The 24,273-nt window shown below is 38.3% G+C and overlaps 1 protein-coding gene across 2 annotated transcripts; it reads left to right on the top strand.

Moving 5' to 3' along the window:
- The first annotated feature begins 565 nt into the window (after positions 1–565).
- Positions 566–23,921, top strand: LOC107202233 (plasminogen-like). Of its 2 annotated transcripts, none has more exons than XM_015622743.3 (19): positions 566–669; positions 3,784–3,919; positions 5,996–6,102; positions 9,137–9,251; positions 10,100–10,239; positions 10,847–10,964; positions 11,104–11,222; positions 12,064–12,226; positions 12,821–12,951; positions 13,701–13,866; positions 14,644–14,810; positions 15,741–15,889; positions 17,376–17,469; positions 18,998–19,118; positions 19,863–19,937; positions 20,284–20,424; positions 21,379–21,485; positions 22,188–22,333; positions 23,112–23,921. In XM_015622743.3, exons 1-19 carry the CDS (start codon positions 621–623, stop codon positions 23,271–23,273), a joined length of 2,406 nt encoding a protein of 801 aa, XP_015478229.1. In that variant the 5' UTR covers positions 566–620; the 3' UTR covers positions 23,274–23,921. The 2 variants fall into 2 exon arrangements, with proteins under 2 accessions (XP_015478229.1, XP_015478228.1); XM_015622742.3 differs by having other exon boundaries at positions 10,844–10,964.
- The last annotated feature ends 352 nt before the right edge of the window (positions 23,922–24,273 follow it).

Genomic DNA, 24,273 nt, shown 5'->3' with positions numbered 1-24,273 from the left:
AATCTAAAGTTTAAATGAAATTAAAATTAAGTCCTACTCCCAAATAGAAGAAAAAAAAAATAAAGAAAAAAATAAAGAAAACTCTGGGTCAAGGAGACAGCAGAAAAGAAATTCTTTAATAAAGAAGTAAAGTTAAACTATTTTACAGAGATAATATTATCTGAATCTTGTAATCATGCTTACCATGAGATTAAATAGAAGTTGCTCCTTATAAATCAATACAGATAGGCATGGCTGAAATTACTATTGGGACTCTAATGTCAAGAGAAATTCAGATCCTGCCTGGACACATGATTTCCCATGCTTTCCAGCAATATTATTCCTGCCTTTTCTCTAGTAGAGAAAGACCTAACCATTTGAGAACAGAATATATCCTGCAAAACAAGAAAGTGCCTTTTCATTTAATAGCATCCAGTAGAAATGATTGAATCTGATTTGGTAATCCATCCAATTCAAGGTTGTTTGAACGGCCACACCACGACAAGGGGGGAGCAGCATGGGAGAATGATTAACTTAATCCTCCTGCCTTGTTTGTTTGATGCTGCCTCACTCCAGTGCGAGTCAATAAAACTTTGAGCACTGACACACACAACTTCCAGCACCCTCCAAGCTGGCCCAAAATGGGGATTAGCAAAGCTGCCTTTCTCCTTCTGTTCTTTCTTGTCTCAGGTAAGAGTCCTTTGCCTTCTGCTTGCCTTCCCTGGACGATGATGGATTTGGGGCTTAGTGGCCAGCAAGAGCTGCTGCTGAGTAAAATGAGAGCTGTTGTTGCTCCAGGGTTGTGTTCATTAGAGACACCAGAAAAGGAGCAGCTTTGGTGTCTGCATGGGCAACTGATGGCTCCCAGGAAACATTTCCTATGGCCAGAGACAGGGACACCCTTGGGAAGCAGCCTGGCAGAGGCTTGTACAAAGGCATGGCTCCCTCTGGTTTCATCAGCCTTTGGTCTTAGGTTTGGGGATTTCTTTTTCTGTGTTATTGACAGCTTCTGTGATCCTTATTCTGATTGCTTTAAAGTTTGTTCATGCTTGTGCAAAACAGAATCACAAAGGAAAGGAAAGCTTGTTCTACACAGTGCAGTTTCAGTCTTTTTCATAACCACATTCTTAACAGTGAATTTTTCATTCCATGTGATAGGAAGACGAAATCTGATCAGCATTAGTTTCTGCAATATTTTTGGTATGAAAAGATGTTTCTGTGGGAGGTGATACAAAAATTTTGGAGTGCACAAGAACTGAATTGTGTTCTTTAGATATACAAATTTTGCATGTTTCATGTACATGCATGTTCTCTGTCCTGAAAACCTTAAACTCCAATGAAATGTCAGATTATGACCATACATCTTCTTGCAGGCATCTGTATAACCTCACAATATGTTGTGATTGTAGTAAAAAATACAGTTATGAGTGTGCTAATGCATATATAAATCTGCAATAAAATAAACAAACATTTTACATGTGCAGTTTTAAAACATAAGAAATGGTAACAGCTAGGAAAATATATAGAACTAGCTGGAATTTAGCTGGAAATCTTAGAGACATGCCTCAGCATAAAAAAAAAAAACTGTTATTTAATGCTAAGAATTTTTCTCTTAGTTTAAATTTTAGTTTCTAAGCTTTGTTTTTGAAAAAGAACAGCCTCAGTAAAACCAAATACCATTCACAATTAAGTAAGAATTTTATATGGGGGAGAAAAATATACAGTTCGGGTTTTTATCCAGTAATACTATACTTTGTTTTGCAAATCTTTTATCAAATGGTATTAAACATCTACATTTCTGAATAAGATAGTAATACATCTTTCTGGGACTGTGAAACACCATAGATATAGGGAAAATGGTAGCATGAAAATTTACTTATTTTTTATTCAGATTGCATATTTTCCTTTTTTTTTTTTTTTAAAGTATTATGCCCTGACATGTAACTATAACAGAAAAGGGGAAAATACTTTTATGACCCAAGTCAATTATGACCCTGTCAATATTTTTAAAATCAAATGTTATCATAATAATGATAATGCAAAATGTCAAAACAGAACAGAATTAAGTTTGCATGGAAGCTGTACCATACTAGGAATTCTTTACTTGTTTTTCTTTTCCTTGTGGAGAGCATTGCAGCATCCTGTGATATTGTCTTAACCTAGTTTAATGTTTTGTCTCAAAACTCATTTCTTCTCAATGTTTTTGTTATGAAATAGCTAGTGGAAATTTCATTGGACTCTTTTTCACTTATTCTTTTGTTTTCCAGCAGCTATCCTTTTCTTCCATACTGTTAAAGTAACTGTCAACCCTTAGGGATGAGCTCTTCCCTTTTCTAAGTGCAGAAAAACCCCTGCAGTAACTTCTATGCTTTTGCAATTGTATGAGAGGAAGCATAATTTGGCTTTTATCCCTGTTTTACCTGCTTCTACTTGTAGATGCTAAATGATCTTTAAGAAAATACCCGATCGCAGGCTGAGCTATTTCTCAGGTGAAGGAATTAAATAGTAGGACACGTATGATCCTGCTTCCCACCAAAGAGTGTTACTCAGGAAAGGGAGCAGCTGTTGCCTTTCCCAGCTGGAAAGACATCACTGAACAACCCAACAGAGCTCCTGCTCACAGGCCGTGGGTCTGAGTGGGACAAGGAGGTTTTTGTCCCTCCTGCTGGCATTGGGCCATGGCTGAGACAGACAGGGGTCAGAGAAAGTGAAGAAGTTCCTCTCTGCAGCACGGCTGTTATTCCTGATATTCCAGTCATGGTCTGGTTCATCCCTTGTCTGCCTTTTATTCAGCAATTTTGTAAGGCCAGGCACAAAAACACAGAGCAAGACTGAGATGTCCTGCAGTGACCAGGGGCCAGGGTGTCTGTTTGGGGTTGAAGCCCTACATAACAGCTTCCTCCCAGAGCCAAATGTTCGTCAGAAGAGTCATATGCTCCACTGATAAAGAAACTGTAAAAATCACAGGACTCATGCAAATCCATGACCCTGCAGCTGGAAGTCATGAAAGTCACGGTGCTATGCACTAATTCTGAGATTGCAGAGTTGTAACAAGAAAATACTGAATGCCAAAGTCCTTTACAAGGAGAACTGTTTTTCAGCACTCTTTGAATTTACCATTAAACATAGCTGTACATTTTAGTATTCTGTACATTTGACATGCAGCTGTAGCCAGGAGGTTGTTAGGTGAATTTATTTACCAGTTTAGTGTCTTGTTAATTCATTGCAATGAACTGCTACCTTGATTACTAAGTAAGTTCAGTACTGGGGTTATTACAAAAATGGCAGACTGAACATCTGACAACCCCAGTGACTGAGGGTGTTTTTTTCTTTTAAGAGTAAGTGCCTTTGAAAGGACATGACTGATAAATCTGAAGTCATTCCATGTGACTAGATGGACAGCAATGGACAAATGTTTCACATCTTTCTTGAATACCATTTCTCTGCTTTGTCCAAAGTATGCATGGCCAATATTTTCTTTCTGAAACATCCCACTTTTTTTTGCTCCTTGGGTTGTCTTCTGTTTCTGTTTTTCTGTCTTCCATTGCTTAATATATGGATTTGTGTTATCACTGTTCAAGCCATTTCTCTGTCCTACCTGACACTGGGTTTTCAGTGATGCTACCTTTTAACATACCAGGGAGGCATTTTAGATTTACTCATATTTTGTCAACATTAACCCAATTATTCCAGCAATTAAATGGTGGTGTCACATGACTAGGTAACAAAGAATTTAACATGAGAGCTTGAAATAAATCAAATCATCATTACCATTTTCACTCCTGTCTCTCTTTTTTCTTTTAGTGCAAGGAAGCGTCCTAGATGGCTATGTGAGAACAGAGGGAGCTTGGTTGCTCAACCCAATGAAGCAAGTTTATAGAGCAAATAGTGAAGAAGAATGTGCAGAGAAATGTGAAAATGAAGATAAGTTTGCTTGCAGGTAGGTTCCACTGGTTCCCACATATATCTTTCATTTCAGGTGATGGAACAATATGCCTTTTTATCAGCAGTCTGAACTTTCAAGGGTTTCCTTTATGACTATGTGGGGGTTTGAGGTTTGCTGGAAAAACAATGTGTAGAAGCAGAATGCCTGGGACTTATAGATGAAGGCAGAAGAAATAGAGAAATTAAGAAAGTTATGTTGAATTTTTACTGAAAAACGTTATGATATCTTGATGCACAGCTTGACGTGCTGCAAACCAACTTGACATGGTTTTATCAAGACTCTTGCACTCCTTCTGCAACAAAGAGTCATAATTAATTTCTTGGAAATTTAGGATAGCAATAATGGCATTGCTTTTTTCATTTCATTGGCTGTCTTGCAGATAAATCCACTCTCTGGAATTTTAATAGAATTTAGCCTTAGGTAACTTCTATTTACTTTGAGAAAGAGATGGCCACCTAAACCTTAATGACTCTAAACTCTTCTTTCAGCCTTTCTTTTGTTGCACTTTCCTTAACCAGGCCCGAGGGGCTAGAAAACATGAAAGGTGTTGATGAGCCTGTATCACTGTTCTCTGCTCAGCCTTCTGCCCCACTGGAGCCTGTTGCTCTGAACCTAAGGCTTCTGGGTCTCCTGTGCCAAAACCTTGCAGCCCATTGAGCTCCAGCAGGAAACTGGGGCAGTGAGATGTCCATTACTGCAAAGGGAGGCAGTCCACACTTGGGTTTTCTGTTCCAAACTACCACTTCTGCAGCACACCTTTTTGAACTCAACAGAGTGATTGTCTGCAGTGCTATTTCAAGCACTTGGTTCTCCTTACTGCGTTTATTCAAGGCAGGGATTCACTGGAGCTTTTTAATTGTGTTTTGTAGCTTTGTGTTTTAACTCAAAAGAGAAAATGAGACTTATTTTAAAAAGGTCTAACCCTGAAGGATGACAGGGGTCTGCTGGCTGAATGAAATACCACCAATTTGTTTTGATCCAGCTTCACTCTGAAAAACACAAAGAGGGCAGAGCGGGGAAGTCTGTATATTCAGATTATATATTTACAATTTGCAGGGAATTAATGCTCCCTTTTGAGGCATATTCAGACACAGTAACATTCCCTTGCTTCTGCCCCAGGGTCTAAGCCTGCCATCACTTGGCACTGGAATGACATCAGGTTAATGCCTCCGTAATTAATTATGTGAGATCTGTTACAATCAAGCAAGAACAGGTGCTATCTGGCAGGAAGTATTTGAGGAAAGAAAGATAATTGTAAGTTACAGCTTAAGACCTGTCCACCACTGCAGCATCTTCACATTAATGCTTCAGACCAATCTGTTCAGATCAATACTTCAGACTTGCTATCCCACCTTAGAGGTGGATTGGGCCATGCTCCTTAGTTACTTCCCTACTTAAATATTTAACATTTCTGACAGCTTTATTGGCTTAACTGGTAAGGATCTACTCACTGAATGCCATGCTGCTATTGCTGGTTTTGGTTCAGAAAAGCCAGCTGTAGGAATTACTTAGCCTGTCAGAAGGTTTCCTTAGATGCTGTCCTAAGGCTACACCATCTGCTTCAGTTTTGCAGTTTACAGCCTAGGCACTTGCTGAAAAGACAAAGGGCTATGACTTATAAGGTGTGTACTCTCAGAAGGGTTACCACCACCAGGTAATTTAAACTCCTGGACTGTGTTTTACCTGCTCCTTGGTAACTGCTGCTTGCTGTGGAATGTCTCACTCCTTGAATGACCGCTAATACTTTTGAAATAAGGTCAAGGTGTCTTGTGTATATATCCCCTTCAACATGGTCTCTTGAAGCTCTGGAAGGTTATAAACCTATCCCTTGTTATAATTTGTTCTTGTAGCTCCATTTCAACCTAAGTTTGGTATGAACACTTAGAAGTGAAAATCACCACTGAAAATGTGAGCTGCAATACTCAGTGATTTGAAAATATTTCTGTCTTAAGTATCACTGAACTGTAGTGTTTGATAAAATGACAACTGAATACTCAAAAGTGTTTTCAGGAAAATAAGCATGTATTCACTATTGTTTCTTACATTGCTCTCTCCTTTTAATTTCAACAGGGCCTTCTTATTTACCAGTAAAGACCAACAGTGTTTAACATTGACTGAGAACACCAAAACAGCAATGATATTCAGAAGAGCTAATGCAGTCCTTTACGAAAAAAGAAGTATGTCTATATCTTTTTTTATTATTGGACTGTGGTTGAGATAAAAATTATATATTTTCATAGTATTTGTATATTGTTGTAAGACGTTCATACTATTCAGTTAATTAATTTGGTGACATTTTTATCCTAGTCTTATTTTTATAGTGTAATTCACTAACATGGTGAATTTTTGTGATCCCCTTTTGTATGTATTTTATTTATGAATATTTTTGTTATAGGTGAGGACTATTTCACAGAAATAGTCTCTAATTCCTTCTGAAAATAGGAAGTGTGTCTCTGAGAAATGGCAGCTACCCAATGTTTTTATCCTGTCTCAAAGATTATCACTTTATGCCAGATGCAAGGAAACAATTGGGTTTTAAGACCATTTTTAAATTACATTATTGAGCATGGAGCTTTTGCTATATACTGGGAAGAAGGAATGTGGTTTATTTTTAATGAAGCATAAATTTCTTTGTGCTGTTCCCTGACTTTAGTAATACATAAGAGAGAAAAGATCTCCTTAGGGATCATTCAGATATAAGATAATGTGGTAAACTCTGAATAGAATTATTTCTGTTCTGTATTAAATGACTTCACGAACATTGTATTTGACCATTTGCTTATTTGTAACTTTGAAAAAAATATTAATACATTTGAAAATATTCAGAAATTGGAAGCTATATTATCTCAAGGCTTTGGTCTCCTCCAACAAAGAAAGGTTCAGCAAAAGCTAAAATGAACTAGGTTCTCAGCTGCTGAAAATAATAAAGTGGTTTTGATGGGCCAGTTTCTAAACAAAAGGCAATAATCTCAATAACTTTACAGTAAATACCCATGAGCTCCAGAGAGCTGCATCTTTATTTCTCTGTTGAGCTGCCCTTATCCCTCCCTGTGGGATAAGACAATGTTGTGTGTATAGCAGCTACAGAGAGATTTTAGATAGTGGTTCAACAGCTTTAGCTGGATTGCAGCCAAACATCTAAATGAGATTTTGTTCAGGCACTGTGAATATAAGGAAATAATTTTTCACAGAAGGGTGGGTAAGTCCTGGGCCACATTGCCCAGAGAGGCTGTGGAGCCCTCACCCTTGCAGATATTGACTGGACACAATTCTGAGCAGCCTCACCCTCCTTAAATCCTGAATGTGCTCTTTCTGTTGCTATGGACCAAAGACAGCTGAGGGTCCTTTTCAACCTAATATTTTCTGAAGCTTTTGGCCAGCTGCATTTTTTCCATAGGTAATTCAATATTTAGAAGGTTGTCTCTTTCATTATAAACAGAAGCAGGTGGGAATTTCCATAAATCACAATTAAATAACGCTAAGAAACCTTCTGCAGTTCCTATTTAGAGGGAAAACCGAGTGGATCAATTAACAAGTAACAAATCTTAATGACTGAATGAGTAATTTATATATAAATAATCATATTGATTTTGCTTACTGTGTTCATGAGCTAGATTGCGATTTTGGTTAATTTTTGAGACATCCCTTGGATTTACTGAGGTTAGAACCTGGTCCTGAAATACTCATTGGGGATTTGTTACTACATGCTTTGAGGCCATAGACATGTGTTTTAGTTTTGTGAAATAACAGAACCATACAGTGAAAAGTGTGAAAAACTGTCGTTTGACAAAACCAAAATTTCCAAAAATTTGCACTTCTGTCAGCAGAAACCAAAGGATGGACCTTGGTATCATAAATATCAAAAATACAACCTGCTGTGTGTGTCAGATGGTGTCTGTGTTGCTCATCTTTTTATTTGCAGTATTTTTTTCAGTTGAAGCAATTACTCAATGAGACCTAGTTGCTATTTATCATTGTGTTCAATGAAAAGGATGACAATTACTATAAAACTGACACTTTCAGAAGTTGTTTTTTCTCTAGTATGTGCTATAAAAGAGAAAGTTAATCTTCTCTGGTTTACAGTAAAAGTAACAAGAATTAAAGCTGCATTTGGGAATTGTTACCTACATATCTGTTTGTAAATAGTTAACCCAAGGGACATGGGTTGAGTTTGGGGATCAAAGTTAGTCATTTGTCATCAGAAAGGAAAAGCCCTAAAGGTTATATAAACGGTCAAAAGTTTACACAAACAAGAAGAGTCAGCATTTGACTGATTCAGTGTTCAGTAATTGAGGGGTTTAATGTTATTTTATTGCAAAATTGTTTGAGGGATCCAAAAGGCTTCCAGCTAAAGTTTCTAGAGTAAACTTGCCTCTAAATATACATTGAAATAAAAGCATGACCAATGGTGCATGTATAAATTCAGGTCTAAACTATCAGCCCACTAAACTATCAACCCTGAACCATACTTTGGATTCAAATATTAGTTCTTTTCACTTTGGGCAAGACAGGTCTATGTAAAATGACATTATTTCTCCAGATTTCTGTTAATCTTCTGCTTGTATGTCAGCTTTGTTACAACTTTGGTGCTGAGAAAAACTGTTGCAAAACTGGGTTTCTACAAATATTAGGTTTGGACACTCACACTGAGACAAAACAGGTCACAACCTAAAAGAGAGATTGCTTCCCTAGGGAAATGGTAAATTAGTTTCCCACTCAGTTTTCTGAGCCAGAGGATATGTTTCTTGACAGTGACTCTCCCTACACTGCAGCTGTCTTGTCTTCAGCTGAATTCAGGTGATTGTCTTAAAAGATTTGATTTTAATCACTGTGCATCACTATCATAATCTCATAGAATGTAAGAAAATGTGTTTCTATTTTGTTATAGTATCTATTTAAATGTTCAAAGCACATTTTGTTATTTAAATCTACTAAGGCATGTTCTCAAAATAACTGGGTTGTTACACATTTCTCTGGAATTCTGTAATAGAACTTTTTTTTGCTTTCACATACATTTTTCAGTCCCAATTAAGTCAACTTAGACATCAGCTGACTAGCAGGTTTTTATAATGTAAAATGTCTAGTTTAGAGAACATAAGAAAGTCAAAACATGATCAAAGATATTTAAGTGTGTTAGCTTGAAAATGGGTTTTGTATATGCTAGAATCGAATGGATATGCCATGATACTGATTAAACACATATCATTTCAGTTTATCTTCTAGAATGCAAGGAGGGTAAAGGAGTGAATTACAGAGGAACAGAAGCCAAAACTCAGAAAGGTGTGCGGTGCCAGAAATGGGCTGATAATGCCCCACATAAACCAAAGTAAGGAATTTTTATATCTGTTTATATGTTATTCTGAAGTTTTGTCAAGCCATACATATATGCTAATTTGTCTTGTAAGCAATTTTTTTGGTGTTAGAAATTTCCTTATAAAACATTTTTCTGTACCTATCAAGAATAATATAATTCTCTGAGGTGTTACTCAGAGACGTCGAAGTGGTGCTACATGAGCAATACAGAGACACTGTCAGCTTTGGCAGTCCTGTTTAAGTTTTATGGTCTTTACATGAGCAAAACACTAGTCAGGGAAATGTCTGGTTCTTCTGAAATCAGAATTTTTCAGTAATCTCACCAGAGCAAGGACTTCTTCTCTTGGCCAAAAGTAAAACATTTGGCAGATGAGATAGAGGTGCATCATTTTATCAGTGAATGCACAATTAACAAGGCAGTAATTCTTGTATTTAATAAAAAAAAAATACCTAACTGAGTTTATTTAGTAGCTTTCTATTCAGAAGCTATAGCATTCAGGTTACAGAGGACCCTCACATTTCAGAAATACATTCTCATTGCATCTCCCAGGGAGCATAACCCAGAGGCAACAGCTCACTATGTGGCACATGGTACCCTGACTGAACAATAATTGTTGGAAACCAATAGCTAAAGAAAATGAAAGTATTAAAGGCATAACTGGCCACAGAGGCACTGTATTTCCTAAAGTCTATCATTGTAGCACTTCTAATGCTTCAGCAGTGTCACACAGTAACAATGAGCAGCTCTCTAAAGACCAACATCTACAAAATTGTCCTCAGTAACGATTTTATTTTTAGAGTCCTCAGCTGAATAATTGGGACACTGTGCTTATTCTATAATCCCATTTTATTCTGTTCCAGTTATACACCTGAAAAATATCCCAATGCAGGACTGGAGGAAAACTACTGCAGAAATCCGGATGAGGATGAAAAAGGACCCTGGTGTTATACAACAGATCCTGATACTAGATTTGACTACTGTAACATTCCTGAGTGTGAAGGTTAGGATACACATACTGACTTCTTTCCATTTTTTGCAAGATGTCTTCAAGAAAGTGAAGTTATTTAGATACTTTTATTTTCAATTGAGAATTTTTTTCAAACTTGAATTTAGTTCAACACTAAGTTTTCCAAAACATTTTCAACATCAACAAGGAAGATATCAAAAGACCCTGAAAACAGCTATACAAAGTCTTTTTTTTCCCCTTAGATAAAAAAAAGTATATGGATATATTCAAATATCATAAAATTAGAATTGAACCAAATGACAGTTGCTAGTGCAGGACTCAATAAAATGTGACAGTATCAAAGCACAGATTTTAAATTTTATGTTAATAGATTCAATTTAATTATTTTAAAGCCTGTAGTCTGTAATGTCAGTTTGCAGGTTTTTTTTTTCATGGACTACTACAAATGTAATCAACTAGTTAAAGTCATCTTATCAAGCAAAATAAGCTTTTACTTTGCCAAAAAAATGACTGTACTTCAGCCTTGTGCTCTTGTTAGGCTCTTGTGCTTCGTGTGAGATGAGTGGGAATGTTTCTGGACCAGTTCAACCAGGGGCTTTCTGTCTCTCTTTGTCCTTATTCTGCCTTGTTCTTACAGTAGAGTGCATGCACTGCAGTGGAGAAAACTACCATGGAGTAGTTGCAACAACAGTGTCTGGGCTTGAGTGCCAGCGCTGGGACTCCCAGCAACCTCACTCTCATGGATACCTCCCCGAAAAGTGAGTCATCTTCTGTGATGGTCTTGTTATCATCAGTGGTGGGCTGAAGACCACCCTGCACCAGACAGGATAATTGTTACAGCTATTAGTAGCATATCTTAAAACCTAAAACTTAAAAAATCTTATTTTTCTGGTTCAGTTTTCCAGAGAAGGATCTGAAGAACAATTATTGTCGTAATCCTGATGGAGAACCTCGGCCCTGGTGTTTCACTACCAGTCCAACTAAACGCTGGGAATATTGTGACATTCCTCGTTGCAGTGAGTCTGACTTCTACACTTCTTCCAGTCAGAGTGGTGCTAGGATCTAGAACAAGCAGAAGAGGTCCCAAAGATAAAGAAAAGTATAAAAGAGAGCTGAATTTTATCTCCAAGGAAAAATTAATCATTCTAAAATGAACCTCTGATAGCTTTATTCAGGCTAGACATTTCTGTCCTAGGCATTTCTAGTGGTTTTGTCTGGAGCACATCTCCCTTCCTTGATGTGTTTTTCTATGACCAGTAATTTCTGGTGTTTCTTCTGATGTTCCTCTTTTGATACCAAGAAGTTTCACTCTTTCTGAAAATACTTTGCCTTTTGTTTTGCTCTTCCAAATCAATTCTCAGCCTTTTCAGTTTTCCCTAACGGCCTGTCCTTGCCATTATACTTTTCCTTGGGACTTCTCACTAGACCTCATCCTTGCTGTCTGAGTATTGTCTGTTTTACATGTGTGTCTGTCTGTATCACTGATGGGCCTGACACTTTCACCCCAGTTTTCTTCACAGTATTACCACTTGCTCACTTTCCAGCTCTGTTCTGATGAGGCTGCTAGTATTTTCATATCCTGACTTTTGTATCCTGGCTGCTGTAAAGGGGCAGATGCAAATGCCCTCCTGGTAGCCTGTCTGCTTGTGAAGAACTCAAAATGGGAGAAAGAAAAGTTAAGAAAGGTATCTTTAGGTCTTCTCTTTGCCTTTTGGATTTTTCGAGTATTTTAATATTTAGAACTTACCTGCAAAAAAAAAAAAAAAAGCCCACTTAATTATAAAGTTCAGAGAGTTTGTTGGTTTTTCACTATATCTAGAAGGCACTGATTAATTTAATTTCCTTTTTCTGTAACAGCAACACCCCCACCACCTCCTGCACCAGGACGTCAGTGTCTCTCAGGAAGAGGAGAGGACTATCGAGGCACAGTATCTGTTACTGAATATGGAAATACCTGTCAGCACTGGAGTTCTCAATCTCCCCACAGACACGCTCGCACTCCTGAAAACTATCCCTGCCAGTAAGTGAAACCCCTCTGTTATTCGGTGTCCTTGAGAAATACCAAGTCTCAAAATTACTTCCATTTTCTTCATCTATGTTGCAAAGTTCTTCAGTTACATGAGCATTCATCACCTGCTGAACCTCATATTTACAATTTTTCCATGTGTTCCTTTTTATTGACTTCTTTGTTCTTGAATACTGCTGTCTCCCCTTCTGACTTTCAAGCTCTGCTTGTCTGACTTTCTCTCTCCTCATTTCATCCTTTTACTGTATGGTTGCTCAGATGAAACCATGCAGAGTAAGAATGGTACAGTTATGAAATTTGCTTGGGGCTAGATTCTTTCACCCTAGATTCATTCTGCTGTGCTACTCTTGACCTCAAAGTACTACAGTCTCTTAATTCATCCAACAGTCAAGCAGGTGTCTGGTTTAGCACATCCAAAACACCAGTGAATTGCAAATATTCATGTAACAGACGGCATCAGTAAATGAGAACAGCAGTTACTCACCGGTAAATATAGCAGTAAACTAGGCAGCAAGAGATTCTTCTTTTGTTCATAACCTTTAAAAGATTTCCATGAGATGCTTTTATCAGTCAAGTTTTCTGTTTTAGGAGCTTAGATGAAAACTACTGCCGAAATCCCGATGGTGAGCAGAGGCCATGGTGTTACACCACCAACACAACTGCCCGGTGGGAATATTGCAACATCCCCTCCTGTGACAGTGCCAAGCCAGAGGAGCCTGGTAAGAGCAGGAGACAAGTGGAAATGAAGGGTCATCATGGTGTATTTTCAAAAATCCTGTGAGACTCTGCTCAGTGGTATTGTTGCTGTCACTGTTGGCCTTGCCATGACTAGTTGAACTCCTGTGTCTGATGTGGAGCCCAGGCTGGTGTGTTCAGTCTGGCCACTAAGTGCAGAAGGTTTGAGGTCAGCTACTGATTCGGATCAGGAAATACTGCAGTAACAGAAGTTTTTTCACTTTGTCCAGTGGTGGTTACTGATATATTTTTAAATGCTCCATGGAAAAGTTAGTTAGCTTTACATGCAAGTTCCTTAAAATCTGAATCTGTAGCAAAACCTAAGATAATTTAGGAGCAGTGAACCAAGACTCCATAGAAAATATTGAGAAGAAAACTCTTGTTACACAAGGTAGTCTTATTCCACACACACGTCTATGGCAAATACACAGACAACCTCCATCCTGAAAAAGAATTTGATCCATGTGTTAACTATTTGGCTTATCTGAAATAAATCCCCATGTGTGACAGTAAAATTATGTACAAGTGCTTTTAATCTAGCATATCATGAAAGTTTTGCAAACATCTTTTGAAATCTTCCTTTTGATCTACTGTCTGAGAAGGATTCTGTTACAGAGAGCATGCTGTGGCGGTCAATGAAACACTCTGGCTTGTTTTCTGCTGTCTTTCTGTGCTCAAGAATAAATGTCAAAGTATTAAGATGCAAGAGATTGGTTTCTGTTGTTCACTACAGCTGTTGATGAGCCTGAGCAGGCTGAAGTTACTGAGGAGTGCTATCAGGGCAATGGAGTGACTTACCGTGGTACAGCTTCTTTCACTGTCACGGGGAAGAAATGTCAAGCCTGGAGCTCAATGTCGCCTCACCGGCACAACAAAACTGCAGAGAACTTCCCAAATGCGTATGTGGATTTCCCATTTCCAGGTTTCATTGGACAGTGGTCATTCATGAATGTTTTTTGATTTGCATCATCATTGCATGACAATGATTATAAAGGGAAGGGAGTGTACTAGATAAAAATAATACCTTCCTTTTCTTCTTTTTTTATCATGGAAACATTGTTTATTAACCTCATCTTGAAAGAAACCACAATTGCCACTATTATACTTTAGACTAATTAACTGTATGTTTCTACATTGCTTCTAAGGTGATTAATAGTTATTATTAATTTTCCCTTATGCTGAAATGAACTGTTTCTATGCATTAATTTATTCATGAGTTAAAGTCTTTTCTTCCCAGTCTGCAAGTCATTAAAACTTTGAAGAAGGGATAGATTGTTTTCTTATTCCTAATATTTATCACTTATTTTTTTCCAAAATGCAAAAAGCTATTCCTTTTTAGAAGCTATTTCTTTGAAAAAAAATAAAAAAAAATTATATCCTTGCTATACATGTATGCATTTACTTATCTGGATTTTTAAATTATATTCTACTATAAGTGTTAGTCAGTGAATAACTATTTGGCATATTTAAATGTTCCATATATGTGTCCTGATTTCTTTCTGCTGCAAAAACAATTTCAAGTGGCCATGAATGTACATGATAAATGACATATGCTAACTCTGTAATAGATCTGTTTTCTAAAATATACTTTTGAGCCCTCCCCTGGGCAGTGGCATGGATAGGAATATAATATATATATATATATATATATATATATAATATGTTTGCATTTGTAGGGGCCTGAGCCAAAATTACTGCAGAAACCCGGACGCCGACAGCCGTCCATGGTGCTACACCACCGACCCCAGTGTGAGGTGGGAGTATTGTGACCTGAAGAAGTGTGATGGCCAAGGGCTACAGACTGTGCCTAAGCCTCCTCAGACAACACTGGAAACAAACCCTGGTGAGAATACTTTCAGCTTCCCCAGAAATGATCATAGCTAGGAAGCTGTTTTTTATGGAAGCATCTTCAAGAATTTAATGAGGATGAAATACAGGGAGCTAATTAAATACAGAATTTAATATAGTATTACATCAACTCTCTTAATTTTCTGAGCATTTTTGTAGAATTTTATAGCAGAGTTTCTGCATTAAATTTTAGACTAACATCACATCTTTTACCTGCTACATCTGGCAATATTGGAAACATGAGGAAGCAGATGGCTACTAGTCTCCACACTACTGTGAAAGGGCAACTAACAATGACAGAAAATGGAGCAGTGATGAGATTTTGCTGGCACCTTCTCCAAAAAGTCTTTTCCTGTGCCATGCTTTCACATTTCTATGGTTCCATTTACCATCAGAGGATAGCTGGCTTTTTTTTAAAATTCAGTTCAGATGCAACTCTGTAATGCAATAGATGGTTAGAGTACTGCAGCTTTCTTTTTTAATTTTTTATTTTTTTTTTTTTGCTATGACACGTTTCACTGGTTAGAAGGTTAATAATTTTGGCTGAATATGTGTTACTTCATTTTACCTGCTGTAAAATGTGGCATTGGACAGATACCAGTGTCTGCAAGAAAAATACTTTATGAGTTCATGGCCTTTGTAGACCTGATTTATGAGGTCATGAAGGGTTGACTGAGTGTAAGCTTCTTTGACTTATGACTTTTGTGATCATGGAGAAAACTTTTGAGATGCAAGGAAATTAAAATATCGATGTTAGTCATTCTTGACACTATGTAGCACTTCTTTCCTCATCTACATAATATGTAGGATGTGTAAATTTTAGTAGTATTTCCTCAAATTTATCTCTGCTTCACCATAATCAAGTATGGCTGTGGCCCAAAAGCTCATATCTAACAACTATTTCCTTTTTTTCCATTTTTCACAGACTGCATTATTGAAAATGGTGTAGACTACCGTGGCACAGTGGCAAAAACTGCAAGAGGCAGGACTTGTCAAGAGTGGAGTTCTCAGAAACCTCATAGCCATGACTATTTCACTCCCAGAACTCATCCAAGAGCGGGCCTGGAAAAAAATGTAAACAACTGTTTGTTTAATTTTTGTTGTCACTGAGCTTTGCCTGACTTTTTCAGGGTCCCACAGCAAGCATTTGGGGACAGGTCTTTGTTAATTTCTTTTCCTCAGTTCAATCCAAAATATGATCATGATAATGATCATGATAATTCTTGCTGACATGACCAGTGTGGTCATTGTGGGGCACAGAGATGCCCAGAAGCTCTATTGAATGCTTCTGCAGCACATCCAAGGGGCTTCAGGTGGGCACTTGCCTCCTCCTCACTGCTGAGGACTAACCAGAGTTGGTCTGTGGGCAGTGCCTCTGTCTCCTCTGAGAGAAAGAACACCTGGATTCATAGATTTCAGTAGTACCAGGGGCAGGTAAGATGGTGATGAATCCAATGTTCAGTGCAAGTTCCTTGAGATATATAGCTGATGGATTGTAGCCCCCCATGCACCAGTAATTCCCCTTCAGCCCTCCAGCTTCTGCCACAGCCCATTATTCAGGGCTATACATGCACCTGACCATCCTGGAAGGCAATCTCCCTTTCTAACCTTCATCTCCCTAGTCTTGACAAATGTACTCATCACCAGTTCTTTAGACTTGTAACATCCCATTTACAGTACTTGCCTAATTTGTGACAAGCTCTGCACCTGATATAAAGAGCTTGCTTGATGCTGACAGCTTGAACTATTTTTTTACCAGATAGATGACTTTAGAACTTGCTTTAGTCAATTCTTTGATGGCATCACTTACCCTGTGTTGAATTCCAGCTTGGACTGGGGAAACTGCTTCTGAAAAGCTGCCTGTCACAAATTCTTGATTCTTGCATTTGTCAGGGTCTTTTATTAGCAAATATTTTCTCCTTTTTTCTAAGACGTGGGATATTTTTCATAGACATGGGATAGGGAAGGGAACTAGAAAAGATGCCTGGTATCATGCTGTTGTGTGAGGTGGCTGTGCTGAGCAGAGATCAGTCAGTATGCCCAGGAAAAACTTAGAGAGTGATTCAGCTAACCAGCACCTGCATGAGGGTGAGCACTGCAGCCCTGCATCACCACAGGCATCATCAGGTTGAGCAAGAACAGCTTACACAACACTCACTTGTCCCTGATGCAGGCAGAGTGGATGTGAAAAGACCTCAGGAATGATCCTACTGCTCCTATTAACTGCAGGGAAAGCAGGAGTAGATATTTTCTGTGATTTGGAAAGTTTCATCCAAAGTCAAGATCTCCTCATTTTTGAGGTCTCAGAGATCTGAGGTTGCCCTAGTGAGGCTTACTGTCTGAAGACAGTTGAAGAAGTCTGATTTTTATTATCCTTTTCCAAGCTCACAGAGCAAATGGAAAAATGAAAGAAATTTTGACAAAAGGAATTGGAAATCACTTATAAGAATGGAAATAAGAAAAATATTTCTCAAATTTAATTTTATTTTATTTTGAAACCTTAATTGGTTGGCCTTTTTATTCCCTGGTTAATAGCTGGTGCCTTTTTCCTTTGTTACAGTATTGCAGGAATCCTGATGGAGATGTGAATGGACCTTGGTGCTACACAACAGACCCGAGAAAAGCCTGGGAGTACTGTGACATTCCCAAGTGCCGTAATTATTCCTTTAAAGACTAGTGTCTCCCTTTCCTGTACCTTTTTATAACAGCTGGAGAATACTCAGTGATTAGTCTGAAAGACTGATCTAAGTGCAATAGATTTAGATTAGAAATTAAGGCTCATGGGAAGTGATGTTCAAGGTCTCTGACTGAAGACTTAAGATTGGTTTTCCTTGAAAGCCCCAAATGCACCACAAGATTTGGAGGCCACTGAAGCTCATGGGGTTTTTCCATGTCTTCCAAAATGGGCTACTCCAGCAGAAATTTTCCCTGCCCCAGCCTAAACTCCTGGTATAACTCTGTGTTTGGCCTTGCTGAACAAGGCATGCTCTTAGACCAGCAAAATTTTTGCACTCCCTACTCATGTGGCTCTGTTTCTGTTCTGAATGACAACCAGATTGCCCCTTCTCTGATATTGTACCATATCTGATGTCTGCAAAATGCAGACCCTAAATATTTAACCAAATGCCCTTTGTCTTTGTCAGTGGTAATCAAGCTCTGAATGAGGTGGTGCAAAAAAAGTGTACAATGGTAAAGTTTTATAACATTTTGGCTTCCAGTCCTTTCATGTCTCTCAACAACAAAAACTATGCTAGGAAGAGACGTAGCTCTCAAAAGAAGAGTGACTTTCTTGCTACTTTATCCTCTCAGCAGTGAACAGAAGAAAATGTGCTCACATCAAAACCCAAAAATGGAGCAAACGAGAGGAAGAAAGTTGTTGTATACACACTGGTGCTGTGAAAGTAGTACTGCAGTGAACATGTTGGGCTGGGACTCTTAAGGAAAAACATCACATTTTCACATGACTGTTATATTCTATTCTGATGATCCCCTTCTTCTTTAAATTAATACTGTCTTTTTGTTGAGATGGTAATCTAAAGAACAGAAGAAACATGGCTCTAGCCTTTAATTTAATTTGTCAGCTCTTTTTGCTGGTAAAATTCTAAATTCCATGTTGATGAGTCAGTTCACCAAGGCCAAATAAGAACAATTTTTTTTTAATAACTCAGAGACATCTGAAGTGCCAAATAATCCTAAGATAAGAGTTGACAAAATTTTGTTCCTCAGAGACAGCATTAGAATTTCACATGCTGTGCCACCAAGATTAGTTTAAAACATCTGTCAGTGCAACTTCTGCACTGCTGACTTCCATCCGAGTCCATTTAAGAATGTTGGGAGAGTCTATTTATTTCTTCTTTCTCTCGCTTTTCTTCTCCTTCCCCCTCTGTTTTTGTTTTGGGTTTGTTTTTGTTTTTTTCCTATCAGGCTGTAGGTCTACTCATATGTAATTTGCTGGCCACTGAGAACTGATGTGAAAAAAAAAAAATTACCTGACATTTTAGGTGTTCCAGATGAAGGTAACCTAATAAAATGTATGTGATGTATAGTATAGAATTACTTGAGGAGAATCAGAAGCTGAAGTGACAAATGTAACAGGTTCACCTTCTAGTTTACTGAGTTCATAGTGAATGCATAGCAAATCGCTAAAGTTCCTTATGGTGATGTTTTTTCCTTATTCTGAAGCTCCTCCTCAGTATGAATGTGGAAAATCCAAGTTCAGACCAAAACTGTGTGCTCAAAGGATTGTCGCAGGCTGTGTTTCACATCCACACTCCTGGCCCTGGCAGATCAGTCTCCGTACCAGGTATGGTTATTCCCCATTGCATTAGACTCTTCTACATGCTTCTCATACAATGTTACGTGTTAATTGTGTTAATAATGTTAAGTGGTTTTAGCATTGTAAACTTGATTTTAATTTAAAAATAGCTCAAGGCTAAACATTGTGTGTCCTGTTCTTAAAGAAGGTCATGTAGTCAGCCAAGAATGCTCCATTCTGTGACAAATAGCAAGACAGTCAATTGTTAATTGTTAATTTCAAAAACAATTTCAGTAGAAGGCAGAATGACTTTAAATCTGTTGCTATATTCAACAATAGAATCAGTTTCCAATGAATACAGGCAACAGTATGACTAGTACACCTCTTGATCAGTCCTTCCATGTAAGTATTTGATCCTACTGGCAAAATTATTAATAAAACTGTGAGTCAAGGCCAGTTGCAGAGCTTTATGACTGAGATTAGAGCTAGAAAAAGTCAAAGTCTCTAAAATGGTGAACCTCACTGCACACAGGGTTTTCCAGTAATAGCAATGTTGACTAAGAATGAAGAACTAAGTACATACACATACAAGGCCTCCTAAAAATGTCCACAGAACCCTACTGTCATTGGAAGAAACATTATTCAAGGAAACCAAAACATATCTTAATGAAATTGTGGAATAAAGTCTTTTGTTTATAAAGGCACATGTTAGAAATATTACCTGAAAAATTACAGTAGGATTAACTTCCCCATCTTAAACCACTCTTTTCATGACTTTTTGCTCTATTACAGTTATGGCATGCATTTCTGTGGGGGAACTCTGATAGATCCTCAATGGGTTCTTACTGCTGCCCACTGCTTAGAAAAGTAAGTATCTGTTATAGCCTGCACCAGCAAGATCTTACACAAGATAGAAAGTAACAGGAGAAACAAGAGACCCAGTAACCAACCCAAGCTGGTTGCAAACAGCTTGCTAGCTGTTGAGAATTGAGCCAAATTGGTTTGTCATTCATTAAAGCTGAATTTTGACTGTAAAACAGAGTGACAGTGATAACTTCTGCCAAGTTTGGTTTCATGTGCCATTATAAGGGATCAAGTTTACTCCGAAGCTGGCTATCTGGCTTTGCTAGAGCAAGGTGCTCAATAACATTGTAAGTGGTCTCTGTTCTGGGTGCGAATTCATCAGCTCACCATGTGCAATTCTTTCCAACAGGTCCTCACGACCAGCTGCATATAAAGTATACCTTGGATTACACAAAGAGCTGGCAACAGAGCCATCAGTACAAATACGTGACGTAGAGAGGTTGATCAAGGAGCCGCGCAGAGCAGATATTGCTCTGCTCAAACTGAGCAGGTACCTTTTTACTTGAAGCACTCCTTTGTTCTGACGGGACAAGATAACTAAAAAGTGGTTGCTGGTGTTGTAGAAATGAGTGTTTCTGTCAACACTGTCTTCAATTAGTGATTTGAGACCCCCTCTTTCTTCCCTTTCTGCAGAAGCTCCAGGGTTTCAGAAAGGGAAAGGCTGCCTTTAAGATGCCTGTACCTTAATAAGATAATGATGATTGAAACCTACAATGTTATCACGATACCACTCTATGCTGTTTCCATACTGTGGTGGGGAGATTTCCTCTTCCAGCAGGGCTGGCCAGTGGTCAGGCAAAGGGTTTGATGGAATGCCCAGTATGGCCCTTCTTGCATCTGCTTTCATTCATCGGAAATGCTCTCTGGAACTGTGCAATCAAAAAGAATTTGTCCATGCAGCTGCAAACAGATATGAATGTGTAGTGCTTGGGCTTTCATTGCTGTGGCTGCAGTGCATGTCCAAAACAGATGCACGGTCAACTTAAAAAGGTGGTCTTCTAAATGAGCTTTAGCTCTACCCAAGGCAAGTCAGATGGACTTAGGTTTTGCTGTGTGCTAAGTATCCCAATAGAAATCGATTTAAAATCAGACTGGATGCAGAAAAAGCAAGTTAACTCCTAGGTGTTAAATGCCACTAAATTATACCCTTTGTAATAGTTTTTTGTTTAGGTTCTGTTGGCTATGCATTAGCCCAAGTGAAAACATTCTCCTGGACTACTGTTGGTTATTTTTATGTCATTCTCCATTTCAGACTTTTCTCTTTTGTGTATCACTTTCTGTGGGTTTAGAGCCTAAAAAGCAATTTTGCATATCAGAAAAAATCCTTGACTGAAGCTAAGGATTTAAATGATAAAAGGCTAAATATATATATAATCTTTTTAGAAACCTGAAAGTAGTATTAAGTATGATTGTGCTAATGTTTGTTCCTCTTTGTTCATTTCAGACCAGCAGTCATTAATAATCATGTAATCCCAGTTTGTTTACCAAAAGAAAACTCTGTGTTGGGAGGAAGAGAGGAGTGCTATGTGACAGGCTGGGGGGATACAAGAGGTGAGACAGCATTAACACATTTAAAAGCTCCATATTTGCAGACTGGTACATACTTGTACCCAAAGGGTGCCCCTCTGTTGTGCTCCACACAAGTTATTGATAAAAAAGTTATTTCATCAAAATTTATCAGGTGCTGCCAAACTTTCCACTTTCTCTCTCTGACACCGATTCTCCTAAATCATGCAATGCCAAGTAAACTGAAAGCCTCTAAATAGAAGAGGAGAAGCAGAGATAAGGAGTCAATTCTCTCTCAGTCCATGTGGTTTTCCCCAAAGTGGGCTTTTGCCTGATTGGATGGAGAGTTTTTCTAGATTTAGGTTATTTCTTAATCACATAAATGTGAGTTTGCTCATTCTCTTGAGTGATTCTTCCTGTCAAGCAAGCTGGTTTGCTTCTCACACAAGTAAAACCTTCATTTTTGAAACTTCCCACTCTGTCTTGGTTGACAAATGCCTTGGTACCTTCTCTGTCTCCTTGCCCATCATGCCATTTTCAACTGTTTGCTTCCTACCTAATTTCTTCCACAGAAAATTCAGATATAGAGAAATAAAATGGCTTGGAAATGACTCCCATAAGTGTCTGTGGGTACTGGATCCACAGGGATGTACTGTGAGAACAGGAAGGTCAATGGTGGTGGTAGAGGTAATGATGATAATTGCCTTTGTCATTCATTCTTTTTTGGTTTCATTTCTATTTGCAAAGGTACTCGTGGTGATGGCTACTTAAAGGAAACTGGCTTTCCTGTAATCGAGAATAAAATATGCAACCGCCCCGAATTTTTGAACGGTAGAGTTAAAAACCATGAGCTCTGTGCTGGGAATATTCATGGTGGCACAGATACCTGCCAGGTAAGAAAGTCTGTGAGCATCAGAGTCAGTTGTAAGCACATTCAAATCAAACAGGGCATTGTTTTTTGGGCTTTAGAGGCCCAGTATTATCCTGGGGATGTTACCACACCACGTGGTATCTGAGCTGAAAAATGCCCATGTATTCTGTTTTTTCCCTTGCTCCCTTGTCTGCTGCTGGGAAGTGGGGCAATTTTCCAGATAAGCCTGAACTCCAGAGCACATGGTAACACACAGTTGTGCAAGTCAGGTGTATGGAAGCCAACTTAGGATGACAAAAGGTCATCTTTCTTTCCCCAGACCCCCTTGCTAGCCCCAAAGAGATTACCTCCAATGTCCAAGCTAGCTCAGTTAACAGCATCTCAGTTAACAGTCAAGGAAGGAGGCACTGGAGCCTGCCATGCAGGCAAAACAAGGGCCAAAGGAGCTATGAATTTCCAAGTATCAGTTCCACTGGATCATCTACTAACAACAGGAACCCATGAAGACCTCAGAAAAGAGGCTGAGGGAGGAAGCACTGTCTAAGTTAGCAAGAGTAAAGAGCTTTTTTCTCAATAAAACCCCTTACTTCAAAAATAAATGTAATGCCTGGGTGACATGAAGACAACACTTTTGTAAAGTGTTCAACAACATGCATAGAGAACTCTTGCCTCGCTAGAATTCCAGTGTTTCTTATAATTACTGCGTCCACATATAGAAGGCACTTCTATTTTGGTGCCTCCTGGGGGAAGGCCACGTGGGTCTGTCCAAGAAGGAATCATCCTGTTCTTTTGCTGTTTAGGGGGACAGTGGAGGACCTCTAGTCTGTCTGGACCAAGATAAGTTTGTCCAACATGGAGTCACCTCTTGGGGCCTTGGCTGTGCTCAACCCATGAAACCTGGTGTTTATGTTCGAGTCTCCAACTATATTCCTTGGATTAAAAGTGTGATGGAAAGCAACTGATCCTGGGTATGGACTGCCCTCTCCTGGAAAGCAGCATGCACGCCAGAAATACAAGATTTCCAAGTGCAATATTAAAGCTACAATCATTCATAAGAAAGCAAAATAAATATGATCATCCATTTTAAATTGCTATAAATTAATAGTCATTGCCAAGAAGCCCAGCTGACAGTCTGTTACCGTCTTTCTATATGTTATATGGTTTGTTTGCTATGTCTGACAATAGACTTACCCACCTCTGAAATACGTGTTGAAAATCCCAGCCTTAACTGTAACTGGACACCTGCATTTTAATTTTTTATTAGCTCTACAATGACATTTTCTTTTAAGGTCATCATTTTACAGATGTTGTGCTTCTAACATATGAAGAAATGAGAATACTTTTTATTTTCTAAGAGTTGTCTGAACCTATTGCCAATTTGATGCTACAAAACATAGAAGAATCTCACAGTACATGTCTTATATGGCTGTGAAGTTTTATTAGATATATTTAATAGCATTAAATACATGGGATGGGGAAAAAAAGAAGCAAACACATTTGGTTTGTGTTTTTGTATTTTTTAACGTCATCAAAATACATGTGTCAGCAAAAGTATAAATGCTGCATCAATGATATAAAACAGTGAATAAAAAAACCAGCCTCACCCTGAAGTTAGTCTCTAGTAAAGACAAGAAAATAGCTATCATCAGCTACCACAAATAATGACAATGCATGTACACATCTACATATTATAAAATTGTGTTGTCCATAGTCCCATTTATTTCTTTGTATAACATTATCTGACTACATAATTGTTAGATGTACATTTTTCTCCTCTAAAAGAAGATTGTGTACATATGTGGTTATAAGGAGCGTAAGCTTAAACTTTTTGAAATGTTTCCCAGGGAAAGCTTGACTCATGCTTGCCAAAGTGAAACAATTGCTGACTATAAACTCCTGCTCACATCCTGCTTCTCTGGCATATAAGCCAGGGAGCTCCCCACAGGTGTCGGCAGACCCCCA

This window comes from Parus major, chromosome 3 (genome assembly GCF_001522545.3).
Source record: "Parus major isolate Abel chromosome 3, Parus_major1.1, whole genome shotgun sequence".
NCBI lineage: Eukaryota > Metazoa > Chordata > Aves > Passeriformes > Paridae > Parus > Parus major.
This window is presented reverse-complemented; position numbering and strand designations above follow the sequence as displayed.